This window comes from Leguminivora glycinivorella, chromosome 14, assembly GCF_023078275.1.
Source record: "Leguminivora glycinivorella isolate SPB_JAAS2020 chromosome 14, LegGlyc_1.1, whole genome shotgun sequence".
In the NCBI taxonomy this organism is placed as follows: domain Eukaryota; kingdom Metazoa; phylum Arthropoda; class Insecta; order Lepidoptera; family Tortricidae; genus Leguminivora; species Leguminivora glycinivorella.
Window position 1 is genome coordinate 9,188,583 of NC_062984.1, and position 21,385 is coordinate 9,209,967.

The following is a 21,385-nucleotide window of genomic DNA, read 5'->3' on the forward strand; positions in this document are numbered from 1 at the left end:
GTTTTTTTCACTTTGCCATGAATCAAAATATTTCTATTTCATATAGGTATGTGGATAGATACCATTTCACCGTCTCATCTCTAGGGGAATTCTAGCTAGAAGAACGGCCGCCAAAACAACAGGACGCCTCTAAAGCCGCAAATAATGAACCCATTAATTCTGGTTGCATTTTGCACCGTTTGGCAGACTCTCGATCCTTAGAATCCGATGCCCGTTTAATGAGCTAGCGAAGCATCTCATTGATATTACACGTATGACCTCTAGGGCTAGTTATTTCCTTGTCCAGACAGAGCGGTGAAGGTCACCAGATTACTGGGATACTTAATATATTTTATGTGTTTAAAGTTTAAATAAGGTTATGTTATTGTTAGTTTGGTAAATCAATCATTAAAACACAATCAATTATGTAAAACTGCGGTTTATTTGTTCATTTGCTTTAAGTTACTTACAAAACTACAATATAAATATTTCGTTATCACAGTCCATGCATATTATGAGGTCACACGCTGCACGCATCATTGCTTGAAGATCCAAGGTTAGGGTTTAAAAACGGAAAGAGTTTCGACCCCCATTGTAAGAACCATCATCCCTGGAATCAATTAGAAAATATTATACCTAATATATTTTGACTAAGTCCTAGTATTTAGTCCACGTTTCCGTAAAATACATCGTGGAAATCTTTTCTCGTAGGTACATCAAAAGTGAAATTTGCTATATTCTGTCATTTTAAGTCCAGCAGGAGCATTCCACGAGAAAGTCGCTTACGACATGCTTTTGCCTTGTATTGTATGGCAGCTATAGCAAACAAATCCGTAAAGCTCGAGAAAATCAGACACCACTTCGCTTTCTTAGCGTCTTCAAAAGTATGTATTAGAAGAATTGCATGTCGTAAGCGACATTTTCGTGGAATGCCCCGCACCTCAAATAATCTCTGTATACATCATAGGAACTCATGAAATTATGTATTATAGGTACTTATATGCTTAGTTACGAACTAATCCATTAACACCTTCCTCCACACTGTGCCGCTTTGCATTGTAATCCTTACAGCACTAGACAGTGCACATGTTAAAATATTAAACTGCTCCATAAGGGAAACACAGTAACTTCAGGGATGAATTCTAACTGCAGCCCGAATACTTACGAAGAAGGATTCTGCCTGTTAAATTCCAGCGCTTTAAGAATCGCCTCCGGAATAGGCGGTGGGGTAGGCAGATGCGAGCCCACAGGGTGGAAGCCGTTCTCATCAGCCGTGTACGTCAGCGACACCTGCTGGCCGTCCGGCGTGCGGAACGAGAAGGCCCCCTCGGCCGTCACCGCCGGGCCCTCGGGCCCCGCCGCACGCGGGGCCCCGCTCTCGCGCGCGCTGATGCCATTCGGGGTCTCGTAGCTGGAATTAAGCTCACCTTTACTAGGGTTACGAGGTTATCGCGAGGAAGGAAATGGTATCAAGGTAGAATGTCAGGATCGTTATTGTTTTCCTTAAATGCGGCACGGAATTGAGGTGTGGGCATTGGAACCATGTACAGTGCTTTTAGCGCCCTTTTACTATCAACATATACCTAATTATGTATTTAGAAGCGAAAATATGCAACTACCTATAGTTTGTACTTTTGGCAGTTGAAAAAAGTGTAAACAAACCGATGTCAAATTTGACAGATCCAGAGGTAGTGAACCTTTTAAGACCAGATTGAAGAACAAAATTATAGGTGGCTACTTACTTGGTACTTTTTATTTATGGTGAGCCAATTTTAATAATTATAAACGCATAAATGGTAAGTAAAGTGAAAGTAACAATGCGATACCTTGTATTTTTAGCTATTTAAAAAACTATGAACAAACCGTCAAAGGGGTTGTTTATAAGGTAACGTTTGGTTCCTGTTTAATTTTTCGTATTAGAAATAATTGCGCTCACTACTATAGTTCGTTCCATTCCAAAAACATATACTTTCGCTTAATTTTACCAAATAGGTACACAACAAAGGGAGTGTAGGTACAAGTTTCTAATAGGTCGGTACCTATTAAATATTACTGAATCAACTAAACTACCATCTAGTATAAAAAAATACATAAATATAACAATCACCATATCATACGGAGAAACGGAAGCTCGAAAACACAAATATCTAACTCGGAAAAGATGATGACGATGATTGATATCAAGCATCAAACAAATAATACGTTTATTATCATTAAAAATAAAAAACATGTTACACATCACTTTACAAAATGCATCCACAGCGCAGGCTTCGTCAAAGTATGTTATATTATGTAATTTATGTCAAAAGGGTCATCAATACAAATCAAGTAGGTCGTAAACGTTATTATAACTAAAATATTCCTCCCTGGACCGTACCTGGCTCAAAAGTCCCCATTATTCCCGCTGCATTACCCCGCTGGACGGCAATGGAGACCTGTTGGACCAGATACGACCCAGAACGAGGATCGCAGCCCCTCTCCCGCAACCGACGCCCTAACTCTTTGAAAAAGGAGCGAGCCTCCGAGCCCCAAGGCCCCGCCGTCTCAATCGCCACCGGCACAAAGTCGTAAGCCGATTCCAACGCGGAGTACTTTGCGTGCTTAGCCTTTGCCGCGGACTCCGCTGCCGAGCCAGCACAACCTATAGTCTGCCTCAAATGGGATGCAGCGTAAGTGCTGACACAAGTTGCATCCCAAATAAGGCAGCGCCCTCTACGCCACGGGACCAAAGTCAGCCCGAACAAACAAATAAAATTAAAAATCGCGTAAGGGTTAGTAGTGTTAGTACCTTTATATTTTAGTAGTGTTACACCCAGAGTAAAATGCAACCATGGGTTTTAAACCTCTGCAAAATTGGGTACTTTTTGGTATATTGTAGCGTTACGTACTCTTACAAGAGTCTTTTGCAAGAGTACGTAACTGCTAACCTAAAGGGTGAGGAGAATTTGAAGGGATGGAGTGAAAATAAGAAAATAAATCAGGGGTAGGTACTTTATTATACGGCTCTTTAGACGATATGACACGATAGGTATGTAAAAAAATAATATAATAAGTTAGGTAATCCGAAGTCCTCGTGAGAGAAGACTCTAGGTAAAAGGCGTGCAGCGGTTAAGGAGGATGCGGAGTACAACTTGCAGGGGCAAACGTCGAGTACGACGTGCAGCAGCGTTCGCAGGGAGCGTCCAGCAGACAGGCCAGGTCACGCGCCCTAGCGCCAGGCACAATCAGTAGCGTTCGTAGGAGCGCCAAGCAGAAGGGCCAGGTCACGCGCCCTAGCGCCAGGCACGACCAGTAGCGTTCGTAGGAGCGCCCAGCAGACGGGCCAGGTCATGCGCCCTAGCGCCAGGCACGACCAGCAGCGTTCGTAATAGGAGCGCCCAGCAGATAGGCCAGCTCACGAGGTAGATTGCACGGCGCGCAGCTCACCGAAGGACCTACATTATTATGTAGTATCTCAACCATACCTTTTAATATTTAACTTCACGGACTGGCGATCCTGCACTCTGTTGCTATAAGACAGCGACAACCCTTTATTCCGATTTTCAACTCATAGAAATCGTACGTTCTATCTGCAGTTCACTTGCCTGGAAAATGCACATGTTAACGTTATAGGGAGACCTAAAACTCTCGTGAATCTGTAAGATGCGTGGAAAGACTACGACCTCTGTTTGTTTCTCTAGTTTTCTAATGATCTTTATTCTAAATTTACTTTGTTACCTTCTGGAAATATTTCATGTTTTCTTCCTGACAAATGTAGTAGATATGCTCTTGTAATCCTTTTTATCTGTTTACTGGCGTCCGTCCGTAACTGCAACGATTTATGTTCAAAATTAGGTTATATTTCCCCTACATGTAATAAACATAGTATTGATCGATGCAGTTCGCAACGGCGAAACTTACCTTTCTAGTCTACAACATTTTTAACCATTATGTTTGCAGGAAAACATCGAATTAGATTCATATTTTAATTTGACATATTTATTTATTGATTGACATGGATGTCAATCAATATTCTTTCATGTTTTAAACTGACTAAAGAGTTAAGTATGTATACTTTTAATGTAGGTTTGTTAGTTTTAGACCATATTTTTATAATTGGCTAGCGATAATATTTAAATTTTAAATTTAGTTTTCTAAATTCTCAAACATGGGTATATAAGCGGCCCTTGTGTCAAACCCATCAGTCATTATCTCGTCGTTTTCCTAAGAGAACGAGTTATAAAGGGTCCGTGCGGGGCCAAGCCAGGCCCCGCACTCTTCAAGAAAAACCCTCTCCAAGTCCTCTCCTCCTTCGGTGAGCTGCGCGCCGTGCAATCTACCTCGTGAGCTGGCCTATCTGCTGGGCGCTCCTATTACGAACGCTGCTGGTCGTGCCTGGCGCTAGGGCGCATGACCTGGCCCGTCTGCTGGGCGCTCCTACGAACGCTACTGGTCGTGCCTGGCGCTAGGGCGCGTGACCTGGCCCTTCTGCTTGGCGCTCCTACGAACGCTACTGATTGTGCCTGGCGCTAGGGCGCGTGACCTGGCCTGTTTGCTGGACGCTCCCTGCGAACGCTGCCGCACGTCGTACTCGACGTTTCCCCCTGCAAGTTGTACTCCGCATCCTCTTTAACCGCTGCACGCCTTTTACCTAGAGTCTTCCCTCACGAGGACTTCGGATTACCTAACTTATTATATTATTCTTTTTACATACCTATCGTGTCATATCGTCTAAAGAGCCGTATAATAAAGTACCTACCCCTGATTTACTTTCTTTTTTTATCTCATCCCTTCAAATTCTCCTCACCCTTTAGGTTAGCAGTTACGTACTCTTGCAAAAGACTCTTGTAAGAGTACGTAACGCTACAATATGATTCCCCGAAAAAAAGAATAATATTCATTAAATGCAATGAAGATAAGGTAATGGCGCCTATTAACGTGGTACTTAAGGAAGATTTCAAAAGATACCAAAAAATTAGGGGTATCAAAGCTCATTAACGACCACAAACGTTTTTTTTATGGAAGAGTATTTATAGAACTATTAGTTTTGAAGAGTTTTAGGATCATTTTAGTTTATTATATGTCATAAAATGATTATTGAAGCCAACATACCTAAATTTTCTATTACCGTGGTAATGAACAGGCTGCAGTTCTATTAACGCGAATTGAGATTTCATTACCGAGGGTATGAATGACAGTGTTTTTCTGCCATCAGTAAATAGAAACCCATCTCAAAATTCGGAGCTTAATACCGACGGTTGAATATACAAATTATGACAAATACATATACCTATACTATCCTCCTTTATGAATACCCACAGAAGACTCAGTTTCACCTAAGAAATCTGTACTTACGGTACACTTAATGTCATATTTTTATACAAGACTAATATGTCGCTCGGTAATAGATACTTCTATAGGAACCCATTACCGACCCAAACAAATATTGCATGGATCGGTAATAGATTCTTATATATTCTATTACCGAGGGTTATCTGATCGTACCATCGGTAATAGGCATAAATTGGAGTATTATAAAATCTAATTCCGACCCATAAAAACAAAGTCATACAGATGTATTTTCATTACAAATCAAAATAAAATATTGCAACCTTATACAGAGTGTAACAAAAATGGTGGTGATCCGTTTAAGGGCGTACTCAGTATCGTATTCTTATCAGGAAAAAGTAGAAGAAAAATTTTTTTTCGCTAAAAAAATTTTCACTTTTGTATGAGCCGGGCCGCGCGAATCGGTCGAATCTCCATACAAAGATAAAAAAATTTTTTGCAAAAAAAAATTTTTATCCTACTTTTTCCTGATAAGAATACGATACTGAATACGCCCTTAAACGGATCACCACCATTTTTGTTACACCCTGTATTAAAACCAAGTTTACATAACTGGTAAGTAAGCATCAGACTTTATGTGAATGTTTAAAAAAATTGACAAATTAACGGTTTTCATAGAAACGATTTTGCTAAAAATTAAGGTTTTGTTGAATAATTTTCATACCGCGTAAATAGTTCTTTGATAGCGTGAATAGATCAAGATTGAAACAACTGTAAGACATTATATAACTGATCACATATACTTAAAATAAAGCAAAAAGAACTAATATCACTACTTTAACTATTACTGTGGTATACCACAGTAATAGAATCTACTCACGAAATGGCGCCTTTCACCGCTGTCTTTTAATTTCCACTTTAAACACATTTCCAGGCTAAACAATACGTAAAAAGTACTCAGAAGTCATGTAGAAAACTATAAACAATAATTTGAAATGCATAACTTTCACCTGTTTGCCATAATTATTACGTAAATTACTAAATGAGATTGGAGTTCACTTAGGTTTAGCGTCACACGTCAGTATGACACAACCTCTTCTCGCGGCCCCGTGGCAAAAACTGTCAAATAGCGAGCGTCTTCTTTCATTCACACTCTCTATCGCCTATATGTGCGTTAGTCAACTAAACAGGCTTCCTTTGTGTGAGTAACTTTTTTTAAGAAATTGGTCGGTTTGCCTATAAAATGCGTATTTGCAAATGCGGCGGTAATGGACGTCGATTTCGATACCCGCGTTGATAGCCGCCGTTACCTTATGCTTGTATTTGTGAAATTGTATATGTTTCGTTAAATTAAACGAAATTACATGTTATTGGAATGAAATGGAAAATTGTAGTGAGCTCAATTATTTTATAATAAGGAAAAAAAATCAGGAACCATACGTTACGTAATAAACAACCCTCAAATTTGACATCTCCGGTTTGTTTACACTTTCTTCAACTGCCAAAAGTACAAACTATAAGCAGAAGGCATACATTTCTTAGAACTAATATTGATGAAGTTGGTCGTTGAGTTAAAGAAAAAACAAAGAAAACATAGTGAAACTATAACTAGCGACGTAGCTTTGGTCACCTAAAGTGGTACTTGCCGGCACCACCATTCACCTTTTTGAAGCCCGTGGCTTCTCCGATGCTGACGTCACCCGTCATATGGTCAAGCCGCCTGACGCTGAGACCACGGCTAATATGAAAACTTGAACATATAACATTGCTCTGGTTACCTGAAGTGGTAGTTGCCGGCGCCATCGTTGACATTCTCAAAACGCGTGGCTTCGCCGATGCTGGCGCCGCCCGTAAGGTGGTCGAGGCGCGCCGCCGACGCTGAAGCCACCACAGCTAATATGAGGACCTGAACAAGTAGTTACAGTGAAAATAAGATATTTTTTTCAAATACATTCAAAAGAAAAAAACTGACTTGGATTGGATTAGACTTCCTCCTCCTCTAGATCAATCGCTCCAGCTATCGTATCTACAGTCGCTCCAGCGTTCTGCCAACTGAGCCACCATCCACCCGAAGAGTGATAAAATTTTATTAGTGAAAAAAAAACAGCATTAATGATAACATAAAAGCTATGATCTTGTCAGTGGACTAACGATCATTTTTTCTCTTGTGGGTCAATATTTTTCCCATAAGATGCTTTATTTTTCAGTTGACTTGACTTTCTAAGCTTTTCGTGTGTCTTTGATTTAAACCTTTTATCGATCGCGGTGTCATTTACGGCCACACGCAAAAAGAAATGATGAATAAAGTAAGTAAGTAATATATGGTACACATGTTGTAATTTTTCTATTAAAAATATCGTTGGCAAATAGGCGATCTCCAAATTAGAAAGACTAAAATAAGTCGAGAAAGTTAAAACCTTTTTAGTGAGAATGTGCAGCTGGTAACATTACGGCACATTTACGCATACATGTAGGTGTAAATACGATTATTTGTATATACATGCACCACAGATGTCATATATATCATAGATCAAGCAAACGTATCTACTTAGCGTGTCAAATGAACTCAGTGAAATCCACTGAGTTGTCCGTCTTTACTCGCAGCTTGCAGCTTTCGGGCGTCAATTTTTGTAAGTTGAAGTCAACCAAAACATAAAAAATGCCTCGTTACGTGATATTCAATTGCAGCAACACAAAAATTATGAACAATCAAGAGCCTGAGACATATTTAAAATTACAGGCAAGAATCAACTTCCGTACAAAATTTGACACGCTCGGCCCCTATACAAATATATGAATTTGTTTCTTCTACCTAAATTAAGTTCTGTGACATGCACCTACTTACATGCATATACATAATCAATTCCAGAAAACATTACCCACCTGTCTTCTGCAGATAAGTACCTTCGTATTAAGCCGAATAAAGCTTATATTATTAGGTATACTAATCATAATGATACCAAAGAAGTAAATTAGTGTCTCACCAGTTTCATGTTGCGGGGTACGTGATGCTATTGTGTTCCGAGTCGGAATACAATCTCTGGGGATGTTCGACATTTTATATCGGCCGGATTTGCCCTTTTGGCAGGTTGCTTCACCTTGCTCGGTATTGTCGATATGCTTAGACGAGTGCGGTGTAAGTCATGAGAGTTATAAAACACAATAAATCATCCGAAAATTGTTCTTCTTAAGCAATCTACCCTGAATCGTAGCCGTGACAAAAGTGTTATTCGGATTATTCCCACTGTGTTTCCCCGCTGATACAGACCTGATAGTCCAGAGACGGCTCAGACGACATAGGGAGGATTGCAGCCCCGTGTGATGTAATGAATTATGAACGTAGGTAAATTTGCTACCTGCAGAGTACAAGAGTGCCAACGCCGACTCGACAGTCGACACTGAAAAGACAACTAGTGTAGCATATTCAAGTGTACCGATCCTAATGTACCTAGGAGCAGCATCCACACGGAGAGCAGCGATGTATGGCATTGCTATAGCAGCAATTTGGCAGACAAGCATGATCGCGTGATGAACGATATAACGGCAGGCCATCCTTTTGACACTAATTGTTAGGAGGTACGATAGGGACGAACCGATGCGATAAAGTTTATCGAATGCTACGCCCACTGGTACAGTTCCTCTCCCTCTCGTAACTTAGACACACGCATATTTCCTGCGAAGGATGGTCGGCGGGCCCCGCCCCCAGCCGAGGCGACGGTACGTGTGAAGCGGTAAACTATCTCACTTTACATACCTCTGCCCCATTTATCAACCGAATAATCACAGATAATGCCGGCCTGTACATAAATTATGTCAAGCTCTCATTTACTTTCGGGTTGAAAGGTCAGATATCATGTGAAAATAAGCGCCAATGCTAAAATCTAGATCGGCAAGGCAACTGAGGTTACCCTAATCATGTAACCGGAAAAGTAGTAAGAGTAAGTAAGATGGATTAATGCTTCCTTTAAGAATCAGACTAAGTATCAGTTCGACAGACTGCCACAACAATTAGGGCTAAATAAAAACTGACAGTGTCAAATAACTGAAAGACAGTTGCCGTCTGAAAACTGATAATTAAGTGTGAATTAGTAACTGTTAATGAGATCTTCAAAGTATTTTGTGTATGAAGAACAAAACCCACTAACTTAGCTCTCTTAAATTGCATCATTCTCCCTCTTAATTATCAACAGTTTTTTTTTTAGATTTGCAAGCATGTTATTAAACAATTTTTACATCAAAATGCACATTTAAGTTATTTCAATTCCCTGTGCATTTGTGATCTATTAACCATAATTATTTATTACCTATCTTTTAATCATTGGAAGATGGTGTTGTAAAACAAGCTACAATTAGCACAAATCTCGGAGGCGTGTTAGTTATGCGAGCTAAAGGTCAAATTGAAATTAGTACCCGTTTTACTATTCATAGGTCACCTGTAACGAGCCTTGTTTACATGCTCATCTTCTCTGCAATAATCAGAACTCACACATACCTAGTTAAATTGGAGGAAGGTACGATGTAGTGCGAAAAGATTTGCTTTCATATTGTTACGGAAACGTACGAACGTGTCATGTTATTTCAGTCAGTTTCCGTACAAGATGTACTGGCATTGACTGAACTAGCATCACAAATACGAAAGTTTCCGAAAAAATATGAAGGAAACCCTTTTCGCACTCCACCTGTACCTATTTAAATGCAGGCTTGGTGACGAGCTATCGTGGCAAACTATTAATTTCTTTTTCCCCTCACTAGCTCGGAAACACGTGTTTTGTCCTTTAATACCAGCGGGTAAAAACGCATTTTATCCACTAGTGGGTAAAGTAATTTGACCTTGAATAAAGTCAAATTGACTGCTTTAAAATGGATAAAAATAGGTTAATCTAGTAATAAAGATGATTTACCACCTGTGGAACTACTGGAAGCAGTGATAAACGCATTTTTTGCGTTGTAGTTTCCTCGCTATAGTGAGGGGAAAAGTTTTGTGTTACACTCGGGTGCAAATGTATTTTACTTCTCGTGTGTTAAAAAACTCGCAAGTTCAGGATTCTATTCTCGAACCACTCGCTTCGCTCGTGGTTCAACTATAGAATCCTTTCACTTGCTCGTTTTTCAATTCCACACTCGGCGTTAAAATACAACTTTGCCCCCTTGTATAACAAATAACTATTTTATAGATACAATTAAATTACTCACAGAAAATTGTTTAACCTATTAATTATTTATTGGTGTTTAACTTTACTGAAAGCGGAATGCACTCAGAGTGCAATCAATTATTAATGTTAATTTGTTTGGGAATTCGACACTGTTTGTTTTAGCACTTTTGATGAACAGATTTTGAGTTGGCAAATAATTTTCATTTCAGAGACAAGCGCTAAAAGAGAAAGCGCAAACAAGTATTGTTTCGGACATTTGCAGACGAAAAAACTGTTAGCTGTCAGTATAAATCAGTAATATTAGGTACTACTAATTATAGTAGTATCTAAAGACAAACATTTATTTTCATAAAATAATCTTTTAAAGCTCCTCCCAAAATGCCGTGTGCAATGTAAAATTTAGTTCTCTGGTTTACTAAATTATTTTCATTTCAATGCTAATGACTTTCAAATTATGTTAAAAAATAGTAGGTAAGAAAGCTAAAATATCACAATTGATTGTATGCCCTTCTGACGATGCTAATGCGACGGCAATGACAAGTTTCATTTCGCGCTTAAAATGAATACATAAACCTAGTTAAAGTTTTAACGAGTAGCCAAATCGACTTGATGCTTATTATCGCTTGCCAAACGCATCGCCTGAATATACCCAGTATAAGTCCGATCTCCGAGTACGCATTGTTGCTACTTCTATCAACACCAAAGTTACCTGCACGGGAAGCATGGTCGCGCGATAGACGATAAAATAGCAGGCCGTCCCTATCGCACTATTTGTAAGTGCGATAGGGACGGCCTGATATTTTATCGTCTATCGCGCGACCATGCTTCCCGTGCTGGACCAGCTTCCTTGTTAAACGGAAACTTAGTGAATCAGATAATAATTTACGAGTATATCCGACACATAGGATAGGTACCAACTGTCTATCGGCCGGCAGAATGCCAAAGTTGTCTGTTGGGTAATAAAACATAACTCTAATTCGCACAAATCGCACAATGGTTATTGTTATAACTATCAACAACTGAGCGTACTAGATAAAGCGGACCAGTTTACGTCTAACCTACAACTATTATTTAAAAAAAACCGGCCAAGTGCGAGTTGGACTCGCCCACCGAGGGTTCCGTACAAACTTTCAATGGTTAAAATAATCATACTATGAGTATAAGACTCATATTCATTTATTCATATTTGTAACGCCATTTTACACGTCAAGATTTGATTTAAAAAAATAATATTTATGCAGCAATAATACTTAGAGAATAAATAGACAGAAGATTGAAATTACAAAAAGTTAGGCAATATTCACATAAAAATGCACAAAAATATTTTTCTAATTAGGTAATAAAAAAATTGTCATTAGTGTAGAACGGGTGCTCGACCAGCCAATTTTTTAAGCGATAGGTACTTAAAGTTCGACACACTAGTCTAGGCGCTTCAACCACATATTGCGGCAATTTATTATAGACGGCAGGGTCCATCACATGTGTTAATTTGACCGTAAATTGGATTTCGCCAATTTACGGTCGATACCTACTAACTTTCCGGCATTTCGAATGTTGTACTTGGAACACATGTTATTAGTTTTGTCACAGAATATATTATGTATAATAGTACAAGTACGGAAGGCTCCTTTGATGTTCACAAAATGACGCCATTCTAAATTCTTACCTACATTAACAAACGGACCGCACGCAAGCAGCCAACATTGAATTTTTCCCCTCACTAGCTCGGAAACACGTGTTTTGTCCTTCAATACCAGCGGGTAAAAACGCATTTTACCCACTAGTGAGTGGGTAAAGTAATTTGACCTTGAATAAATTCAAATGAACTGCTTTAAAATTGATAAAAGTAGGTGAATCTAGTAATAAAGATCATTTACCACCTGTGGAACTACTGGAAGCAGTGATAAACGCATTTCTTGCGTTGTAGTTTCTTCGCTACAGTGAGGGGAAAAGTTTTGTGTTACACTCGGGTGCAAATGTATTTTACTTCTCGTGTGTTAAAAAACTCGCAAGTTCAGGGTGGCTAGCCGAATGGCACAATCGCTCACGAAACGCTCACGAAACGAAGCGCTAGTAGATATCTATCTCTATCGCGCTTGCGTATTGGCGCGACAGAGCCAGCGGCGTATCGCTTTCGTTTGGCGTCGGAGAAATGCCATTCGGCTACGGGGCCAGGATTCTATAAATAACTCGCAAGTTCATGATTCTTCAAATAACTATTATACAAATAACTATTATTGCGCCGCGCGAAGGTCGTCGCCAATGAATGGGCCGCGAACTTGCGGCCGCTGACATGTACTTGTAGCGCAGCGATAGAATCGCGGAGTGAGCCGCCCCTGGTTTTGTATGCTGCCAAGTTCTCTCTTACATAAATGGCTACCTGCATGATAACTATTGCAGGCAGTGTAATGAGTGTAAAGCTAGGAACATACTACGCGGATGTCCGTCGTAAATCGACCGCGACCGAACAGTGTGCACGGAACAAAACATCCAGCGAGCCAGATTTCGAACGGACGTCCATGCGCTCAAGGCCACGTCCACGTCCGTCGACCGATAGTTTGCACGGTTAAGTGTATATTCATTGTCCAGATCCCCGTCCGCGGTCGATTTACGACGGACGTCCGCGTAGTGTGTTCCTAGCTTAAGGATTCTTATTTTTTAAAGAGTTCTTTGGCCGGAGTGTCTACTGTCTACAGGTACCTGAGCAACGATCCTGACAGCTCGTTTCTGAAAGCGAAAGACCCTCTCCCATTCAGGACAACATCCCCAGACCAGACCTCCGCAACGTACTGTATTAATGAATGGACAGTGGCGAAATAGCATGTCCGGGCTACTTCTGGAGCCACAGACTTTGCAACTCGACCTAAGGCAAAGCACGCACTGCCCCGACTACCACACGGTTTATCTACTTGCTGGTCCCAGTTTAAGCCCTGATCAATCTTTAAACCTAGGAAAGTAGTCGTGGATGCCTGTTCAAGTATTTTCCCATTAATTATGAACTATCAACGGCGTGGTCATGCGACCCGAAAGATTAAAATGCACAAAGTGTAATTAAAATGTTGGCAGCCTGTATCGCAACTGGAGGACCTACGGAAGTAATTAGGACAATAGATCCTTCCTCCTTCCTTCCTCCTTCCTTCCTCCTCCTTCCTTCGGTCCTTTGAGTCGTCGGCACCCAGGCCCCTTCTAAGTACAGGTTTGTACAAGTTTCTAATGAGTCGACTCGGCAACGCACATGTGCCACTCCTTGAGTGGCAGGCGTCCATATGTAACAGTGACCGCTTTCCATCAGGCGGACCGTATGCATGTTTGCCACCTACGTGGTACAAAAAAATCTCGACGAATTCACCTTAAACATTAAAAACTAAATCAAAATCGATTGATTCGTTCGGGAGCTATGATGCCAGACAGACATGTCAAGCGTCAAACCTATTATTATTATAACACTCCGTCGTTTTTGCGTTGGTGGTTAAAAACAAGAAACCTCCTTCAAAACTATAATAAAACACAACTTTCTATGAAAATCGGTAAAGTGCGAGTCGGATTTCGACATTTCCATACAAAAAGGTCATGAGCGCCTGACGACATGTGATAGCAACGTACACTAGATTTGTACTTTAAAGATTTTGCGTATATTTTGGAAACTATAAGAGATAGAGCAAATAGACTTCAGATTTTGGTTGTCGGTGGCACAATTTTTTTGTTTTCGTATATATACACCATTTTTTGGACCTATTAGGGCAATATTATGGTCAGTGCAGTTCTAAACAGTCTTAAGCGCCTCTTTTTTAGTAGGAACTTAAGTCATTTTGGCAAATGATTAAAATTTTTAACAATTTCTAAACAGAAATGAATTTCTTTCTACCTGTCCATGGCGCTCACAAAATTTCAAAACATTTAGTAAGTACTTGCAGCGGCAGTGAGTGAAAATCTCAATTTGAGTTTTTTTCTTAAGTCCGACTTACGCTTGACTGTAGATTTCTAATAGGTTTTCCTGTAATCTACAGGTAGAGGGCTATCTCGTGTATTTTTTTGAAAATTTTACGCTAAGTAGTTTCGGAGATAAGGGGGGAATGGTAATTTTTCTTAAATAACTTCTAAATTACCAAAATAAAAACTATAAAAAAAATATATTTGAAATGCTTATAAAATGCTCTTTCATTTGATATGTATCACAATATAGTTCTAATAACTTTGATTTTTAATTTTCAATTTTACCCCCCAAAAGTGCCCCTTATGATTAAATTTCGTTTAATTTCATTTGATTATATTGCATGTCCGTCTTTGGGCCACAGGTTTACATACGTGTGCCAAATTTCAAGTAAATCGGTCCAGTAGTTTCGGAGAAATCGGCTGTGACAGAGGGACAGACAGACACGCGAGTGATCCTATAAGGGTTCCGTTTTTCCTCTTTGAGGTACGGAACCCTAAAAAGGGAGAACGGCGAAATGGTATTAAGAATTCTAAACAGTCCAAATGAAGAAAATACTACGGAGATCCATAACTTATATTATAGCTGGTGAAGGTGCAAGCCTAAACATTGTGTTCCTGTATCGTAGGCTTTCTATCGCAAACAAAACAATCCAAAATATCTAGAGAATTTTGGACACATTAGATGCAGTAGACAGTAGACACCTAGCGAACAATAAGTATTAAGCTCCTGGGCATCGATAACCGTCGTTTTAGCACAAGGATTCGACCATAGAACATATAGGTACCAAAGAAGTCAAGAAACCGCACCCATGATCTTAAATCACAGAATTTCTTGAAACTCTGTGGGCATCTAGCCAAATTTACAATTATTGACGCTCCTTAGGGAGCGATACGGAATTGGTTCTATTTACAGATCGGATGACTATAGGAATGTCAATAGGAATTATTTTCAAGTTTGCTGACCCAGCATACGAGTAATCCCCATTTTATCAAAAATAGTTAGCTCGGAAGTCACATTAAAACTGGTTTGATTGAGGTGATCTTAACTCGTTGGGAATAACAATGACAAACCAGAGTGGAAGTTTTCGCACAGCCACGAGCCATATTGTCTGACGCAAAAGCCTACGATCATTTCAACTATCATGCACATTACTCCATTTATTCATAAAACATTACTTTATATCATAGATGTAAAATTCAAATTTAAATAAAATGGTAACAAGTGATACGAACCATTACCTACCTGAAAGTAGTCAAGACGTCTGGATACTTGGATAGTGAGGATTCATATGAAAGCGACATTTCAAAACAAACAGTGCCCGATCCAGTATTTACTCCGTACTACCTACTGTTGTACACATTTTCAAGGGCATACATTAGAGTTCAAAAACATGTTTATATTTTCTATTTTTGTATCATTACTACAGTTTGTATACAGTATATGTAAGAATAGTCGTCATCGATCGGTCATCGACATAAAATGTATTCCGTTCTGTAAGTTTACTAAGGGCCACTTGCACCAACGAAAATGGTGGGTTAACCCTTGGGTTAACTCTCCATTTTCGTTGGTGCAAGTGGCCCTAAGGATCACTTGCACCACCGAAAATGGAGGGTTAACCCGAGGTTAACCCAACATTTAATATGGAACTTGAAAGTTGACAGCACACTAACCTTGAGTTAATTAAGCGGGTGGTGCAAGTCAAATCAAAAATCAAAATGACTAGGTACCTAACTTTTCCTTTATTAGCAATCAAAAATAGAATTAAAAGACCAACCATCATCATCATCATCGACCAACCGGAGGATGGTGGTCCAAATGGAAAAGATGTAGAAACAGAAATTACAATAAATCGAAATGATTTTCTTGTAATTTTTTCTACTTCCAACTTCCAACTCTTCCAAGGTAATGTTACCTTAGCATTTCCTACATAACTCACGTGTAATTATTATTGTGTTCGCCTAATAGTAAATAAAAAAAACAGTGCGTGGAGTCCCTCCCCGCGGAAGAAGTGAAACTTCCTATGATAACCTCAAAAACATTTTTAACAATGACTGAGTTTTACGCGCTGTCAGTTGGAAGTCGCATTAGAAGTTTCACTTAAGGCTGCTTTCAAAAAAAACGTCAAAAGAATGTAAAATTGATAGTTTTAGTCGGTGAAATACTACACTTTCCGTTATCCAACAGATTTATTTAAATCAAGTTCCAGTTAGAGCATCTTATTATCTTGATTTTTATAAGACTGGATTTTTGAAAACTAACTCACTAAATTAATTATGAATTTTTCTCTAATGCACGTTTAGAAAAACGCACGTGTAGAGCTGAATCAGTCGATCTTATTTGTAAAATTTGGACAATTTTGAATATTAAAACGGGTAAATTTATAATTCGTATATCCTGTACCACAATCATTTCAGACTAGATTTTTATTTTAAGTTTTTGAAAAAGAGTAAACTAGCCTAAGGCAAATTCAATTTTTTTCAGAAATTACCTAAAATTAAGTGACAATTTCTTTGAAAATCTACATCACATCGAAGTAAGTTTTGTACTAAATTAATCTGCAACGTTTACTTAAATTGCTGTTATGCCTTAGTGATTATAAATTTCTATTATTGATTTTTGCCAATTTTTTGAAAACGAGCCTTCACCGGTACAATTATTACCACTTTTGGACATTTTCTCATATTTTGTTAGACCAAGTAGAAAAAGTCCTATAATGTGATATATATTTATAAACTACTCACAAAGCCCTTTAATTTGATACCACACACAGTATGATCGAGCGTTCGGTTGCGATTTCACTATTTTTAACACGAAAGCCCTCTTCAATAATGTGTTCTAAGTAGAGATGTACCGACTAGTGATTTGGCCGACTACCGACTAGTCGACGCTTGGGTGGCCGATTAGTCGGCCGACTATTCGGCTAGTCGGCCAGAACATAATTTTCGACTAAATTAACCAAATTTTTTAATGACATTTTTGGTTTCTTCGCGCTTTTCATATATTTTCAGGTTCAAAGGTATATGAGAATATTTTTATAGACATTTTCCATTGTTCAGCTTGAAATAGATAGTGTTTCTGCCTATGAAACCGATAATCTTAGATAGGACATTTATTTCTGTGATGATTACAGATATTTGTTCTTTTGACTAACAAAGGCACAGCGAATACGTACATAATACCTACGACCATAAATCATCCGTTAATTTATTTTTGTACTGTTTTCCTATCAATCATCAAGTGCCGACTAATCGGCCTTTTTTGCCGACTAGTCGCCGACTAATCGCCGACTACAAATATGGCCGGATAGTCGGATTTCCCGACTAGTCGGTACATCTCTAGTTCTAAGGCACATCGACTGATTCCGATTCGCACATTGTTCTGAAGTTTGGGCGAGGTACATCTATGCCCTTATTGTAGAGACCCGTTCAAACTTCGCCTAAGGGATACCTCCCTATGTAGGTATGTAGCTGTCACATACTGACTATATGTTCGACTGTTCGTACAATACAGCCAGCACGTGAGAGCAACAATAGCGGCGCCACGTGATCGATACCTAGGATTCCTTTCATTTTACTTTAGTACACCACAAAGCGAACTTGCTGAACCGCGAAGCCGTGGTTGGACGACCTCCGTCCGTCGACTTTTGCTCGTTGAGAGTATTTAACAGCCCATAAGGTAAACGTCTCAATAATTGACATGATAATTTCCCAGTAGATGACACCATCTACTTACTTGTTTATACAGTACAGTGACGACCACGTTATCATGAAAAACGAATTGTACAAGTACATTAACCTAACCATGTAAATTCCCTTTTCAATATTAAAAACCAAATTCCTTAAATTATTAAAAATCCTAATTAATTATCATTCCTTCAGTTTCCCGTTAAGTGCGTAACGTGAATGATAACGTACAAGCAAGGTTATTTGCTCGCAAACGGCATCGCTCCAAGAAAAACAAACTTTCCCAGAGAGCTGCGTCTGCGCCGACACGCTGTCCAGGCCAGACATCCCGATTTAAACCCATACACGAATCGAAACTTCTCGCAACCGTATCTCTGTCTCACTTAGAATATTACAGAAAGTAAAGGAAGACAATATCGAGCATAGACTCGATTTAAAGTGGGAACAGATTCCCCGAGCGGCGACCTTCGTTCCATTTACCATCGAAACCACTCGTTGATTCCAAGAACCCAGTCTTAGGTTCGAGTGTACTAAAAACATGACTGACCAATCGTAATTGTAAACCCGAGGGTATATCGGTCCGTTGAATATTCAATGGTAAACAAATCAATGGAAATGAATGGAACATTTCGCGGCGACTTTTATCTTCAGTCACGTTTTCGGATTATGTTATCAATTGAAAGAATTGATTATTATTTTCTATAACGTTGTTGGGAATTTATTTTGTCGACGGAAACGAAAACGTAAGATAGTGATATTTAAATTGAGTAGTAAAGAGATAATTTCCGACCCACTAGTGCATTGCGTTGCATTCCGTAGCGCTGTTTCCTCGTCGCGTAGTCGCATTTATGTTTCTGTTAAGAGGGCTTTCGTGTTAAAAATAGTGAAATCGCAACCGAACGCTCGATCATACTGTGTGTGGTATCAAATTAAAGGGCTTTGCGAGTAGTTTATAAATATATATCACATTATAGGACTTTTTCTACTTGGTCTAACAAAATATGAGAAAATGTCCAAAAGTGGTAATAATTGTACCGGTGAAGGCTCGTTTTCAAAAAATTGGCAAAAATCAATAATAGAAATTTATAATCACTAAGGCATAACAGCAATTTAAGTAAACGTTGCAGATTAATTTAGTACAAAACTTACTTCGATGTGATGTAGATTTTCAAAGAAATTGTCACTTAATTTTAGGTAATTTCTGAAAAAATTGAATTTGCCTTAGGCTAGTTTACTCTTTTTCAAAAACTTAAAATAAAAATCTAGTCTGAAATGATTGTGGTACAGGATATACGAATTATAAATTTACCCGTTTTAATATTCAAAATTGTCCAAATTTTACAAATAAGATCGACTGATTCAGCTCTACACGTGCGTTTTTCTAAACGTGCATTAGAGAAAAATTCATAATTAATTTAGTGAGTTAGTTTTCAAAAATCCAGTCTTATAAAAATCAAGATAATAAGATGCTCTAACTGGAACTTGATTTAAATAAATCTGTTGGATAACGGAAAGTGTAGTATTTCACCGACTAAAACTATCAATTTTACATTCTTTTGACGTTTTTTTTGAAAGCAGCCTTAACTGCGTTACGACGATGTAACACGACTTACACGACGAAATTCAACTCAACCACAGAATATATAATAGTACAAGTACAGAAGGCCCACTGCTTTGATGTTCACAAAATGCCGCCTTTTAAATACCTACAAAATTCTAACAAAGAAACGAGCCGCACGTGCGCAGCGTCGGACGATAGGGTTGCCTATGGATTAAAACGAATTAATACTCATATAAAATGTTATACTATTATATTCAAGTCTTAGGTACTTTATAGGTATACATATATACCTCTATATATATCCATACAGTATTTATATATTTTTGTTTAAGTCCCAACGTCACAAGCCTAGTTGAACTTTTCCGTGGGACTTAATCAATATTAGATCTGTGTATTTAAGATTGTCCTATTTTATTCATGATGTCTATTTAACTAAACATAAAATATGGACCTAAAAAAAAACTCGCGACGTAAAGTAACAATAGAAAGTGCGAACGTGCGTTCCGTGAGAACGCGCGCCACCCCTGATTAGGCCGCGAACTCGCGGCCGCCGGCATGTACTTGTAGCACGGCGATAGAATCGCGGAGTGAGCCGCCCCTGACTCAACGTAGCAGTTACAATCGCTTACGCTTCGTAAGCCAATGTTGCAAGCTTTCCTTATCGCTCTTCTTTAGTGGTGCGACAGAGCCAAACTGCTATTCAATCACCACGTAGCGTCAACGTTTGTCGCTTCGACTAGGTTGGTAGAAGATATATGGGATTCACCCATGTTTCCGACTTTTAAGGTTTCCTGAATAACAAACAAAGACAAAATGCGTTACTTTAAACACGAGACCAATGGCACATATTATCCTCATTTCTATGTTAATTAATGCATTCAACATAAAACCGCGTCAGAATCAACAGTTATCTGCACATAACCTAACACTAACCGTAACGTATTACTTTGGCTCGTCTCCAACAAAACAATCAGACACACAAACACACATTGATTTACGGACTTGCTTTTTTACGTTTGATCTTTCATTGTGCGTTTATAGGGGCCATTATCCGTTCGTTGGTGTTTCGATTGCACTCAGGCTGGGGTCGAGTTGGGTTTCCGTGTTGCGGTAGCGTGGCAACTGTGGCTCTAATGTGTGGTGACACTAGCTGTCAGGGCGATAGACGACTTCGGTGATGAAAGCGAACAATATGTCAGGTTCACCCTCATGGAATGAACAGTACTACTAGTATACGGAATGAACAGTATACATATGTTGATGTTTTTTAACCGACTTCATTATGGTAAGTACAAACACTATTTTTAACCGACTTCAAAAAAGGAGGAGGTTCTCAATTCGACTGAATGTTTTTTTTTTATTTTTTTTTTGTATGTATGTTACTCGATATCTCCGAGAAGCGTGGACCGATTTTCAAAATTTTTTTTTTGATCGAACGGGTATAACCCCGAGATGGTCCCATTGGCACCAAGTCGGGGTCTGATGATGGGATCTTGGAGAAATCGAGGGAACTCTTCAAATGTTATAGGCACATGTAATGTTTTTAGTGTATTTTTCAAAGGTACACCAATATTTACGCCTGATGGTAATCATTTTATGTGGCTGAGCTGATGATGGAAGGTCAACTCCTCAATGGTTAGGAGTTAAAGGATAATTCTTTCACTACTGTACATATATTCGAACTGATACATATAATATCACTAGGGACCACTAAAACTCAACAAATAAATTAACTTTTTAACAAAAAATAAAACCGCCTTCAAAAAAAGCTTGTTACAAAACACGGAGAAACTAAAAAGCCAAAAAT

The 21,385-nt window shown here is 38.9% G+C and overlaps 2 protein-coding genes across 2 annotated transcripts in view; both read right to left on the reverse strand.

Annotated features, from left to right (window-relative positions):
- LOC125233527 overlaps positions 1-21,385 on the reverse strand; it is a 170,007-nt gene that overhangs the window by 30,374 nt on the left and 118,248 nt on the right. The gene's annotated exons all lie outside the window — the stretch shown is intronic.
- Positions 403-8,288, reverse strand: LOC125233465 (pupal cuticle protein 20-like). Its single transcript, XM_048139501.1, has 4 exons — positions 8,232-8,288; positions 7,026-7,153; positions 1,145-1,390; positions 403-589 (listed from the first exon to the last, which is right to left on the reverse strand). Exons 1-4 carry the CDS (start codon positions 8,238-8,240, stop codon positions 544-546), a joined length of 429 nt encoding a protein of 142 aa, XP_047995458.1. The 5' UTR covers positions 8,241-8,288; the 3' UTR covers positions 403-543.

Bases quoted from the DNA above. Each gene is read 5' to 3' on its own strand.
- LOC125233465 (XM_048139501.1), bottom strand. The intron at 1,391-7,025 runs GTAACCAGAGCA...GCTTAATTCCAG, and splicing joins GCCGGCAACTACCACTTCAG to CTACGAGACCCCGAATGGCA. The intron at 590-1,144 runs GTAAGTATTCGG...AATTGATTCCAG, and splicing joins AACAGGCAGAATCCTTCTTC to GGATGATGGTTCTTACAATG.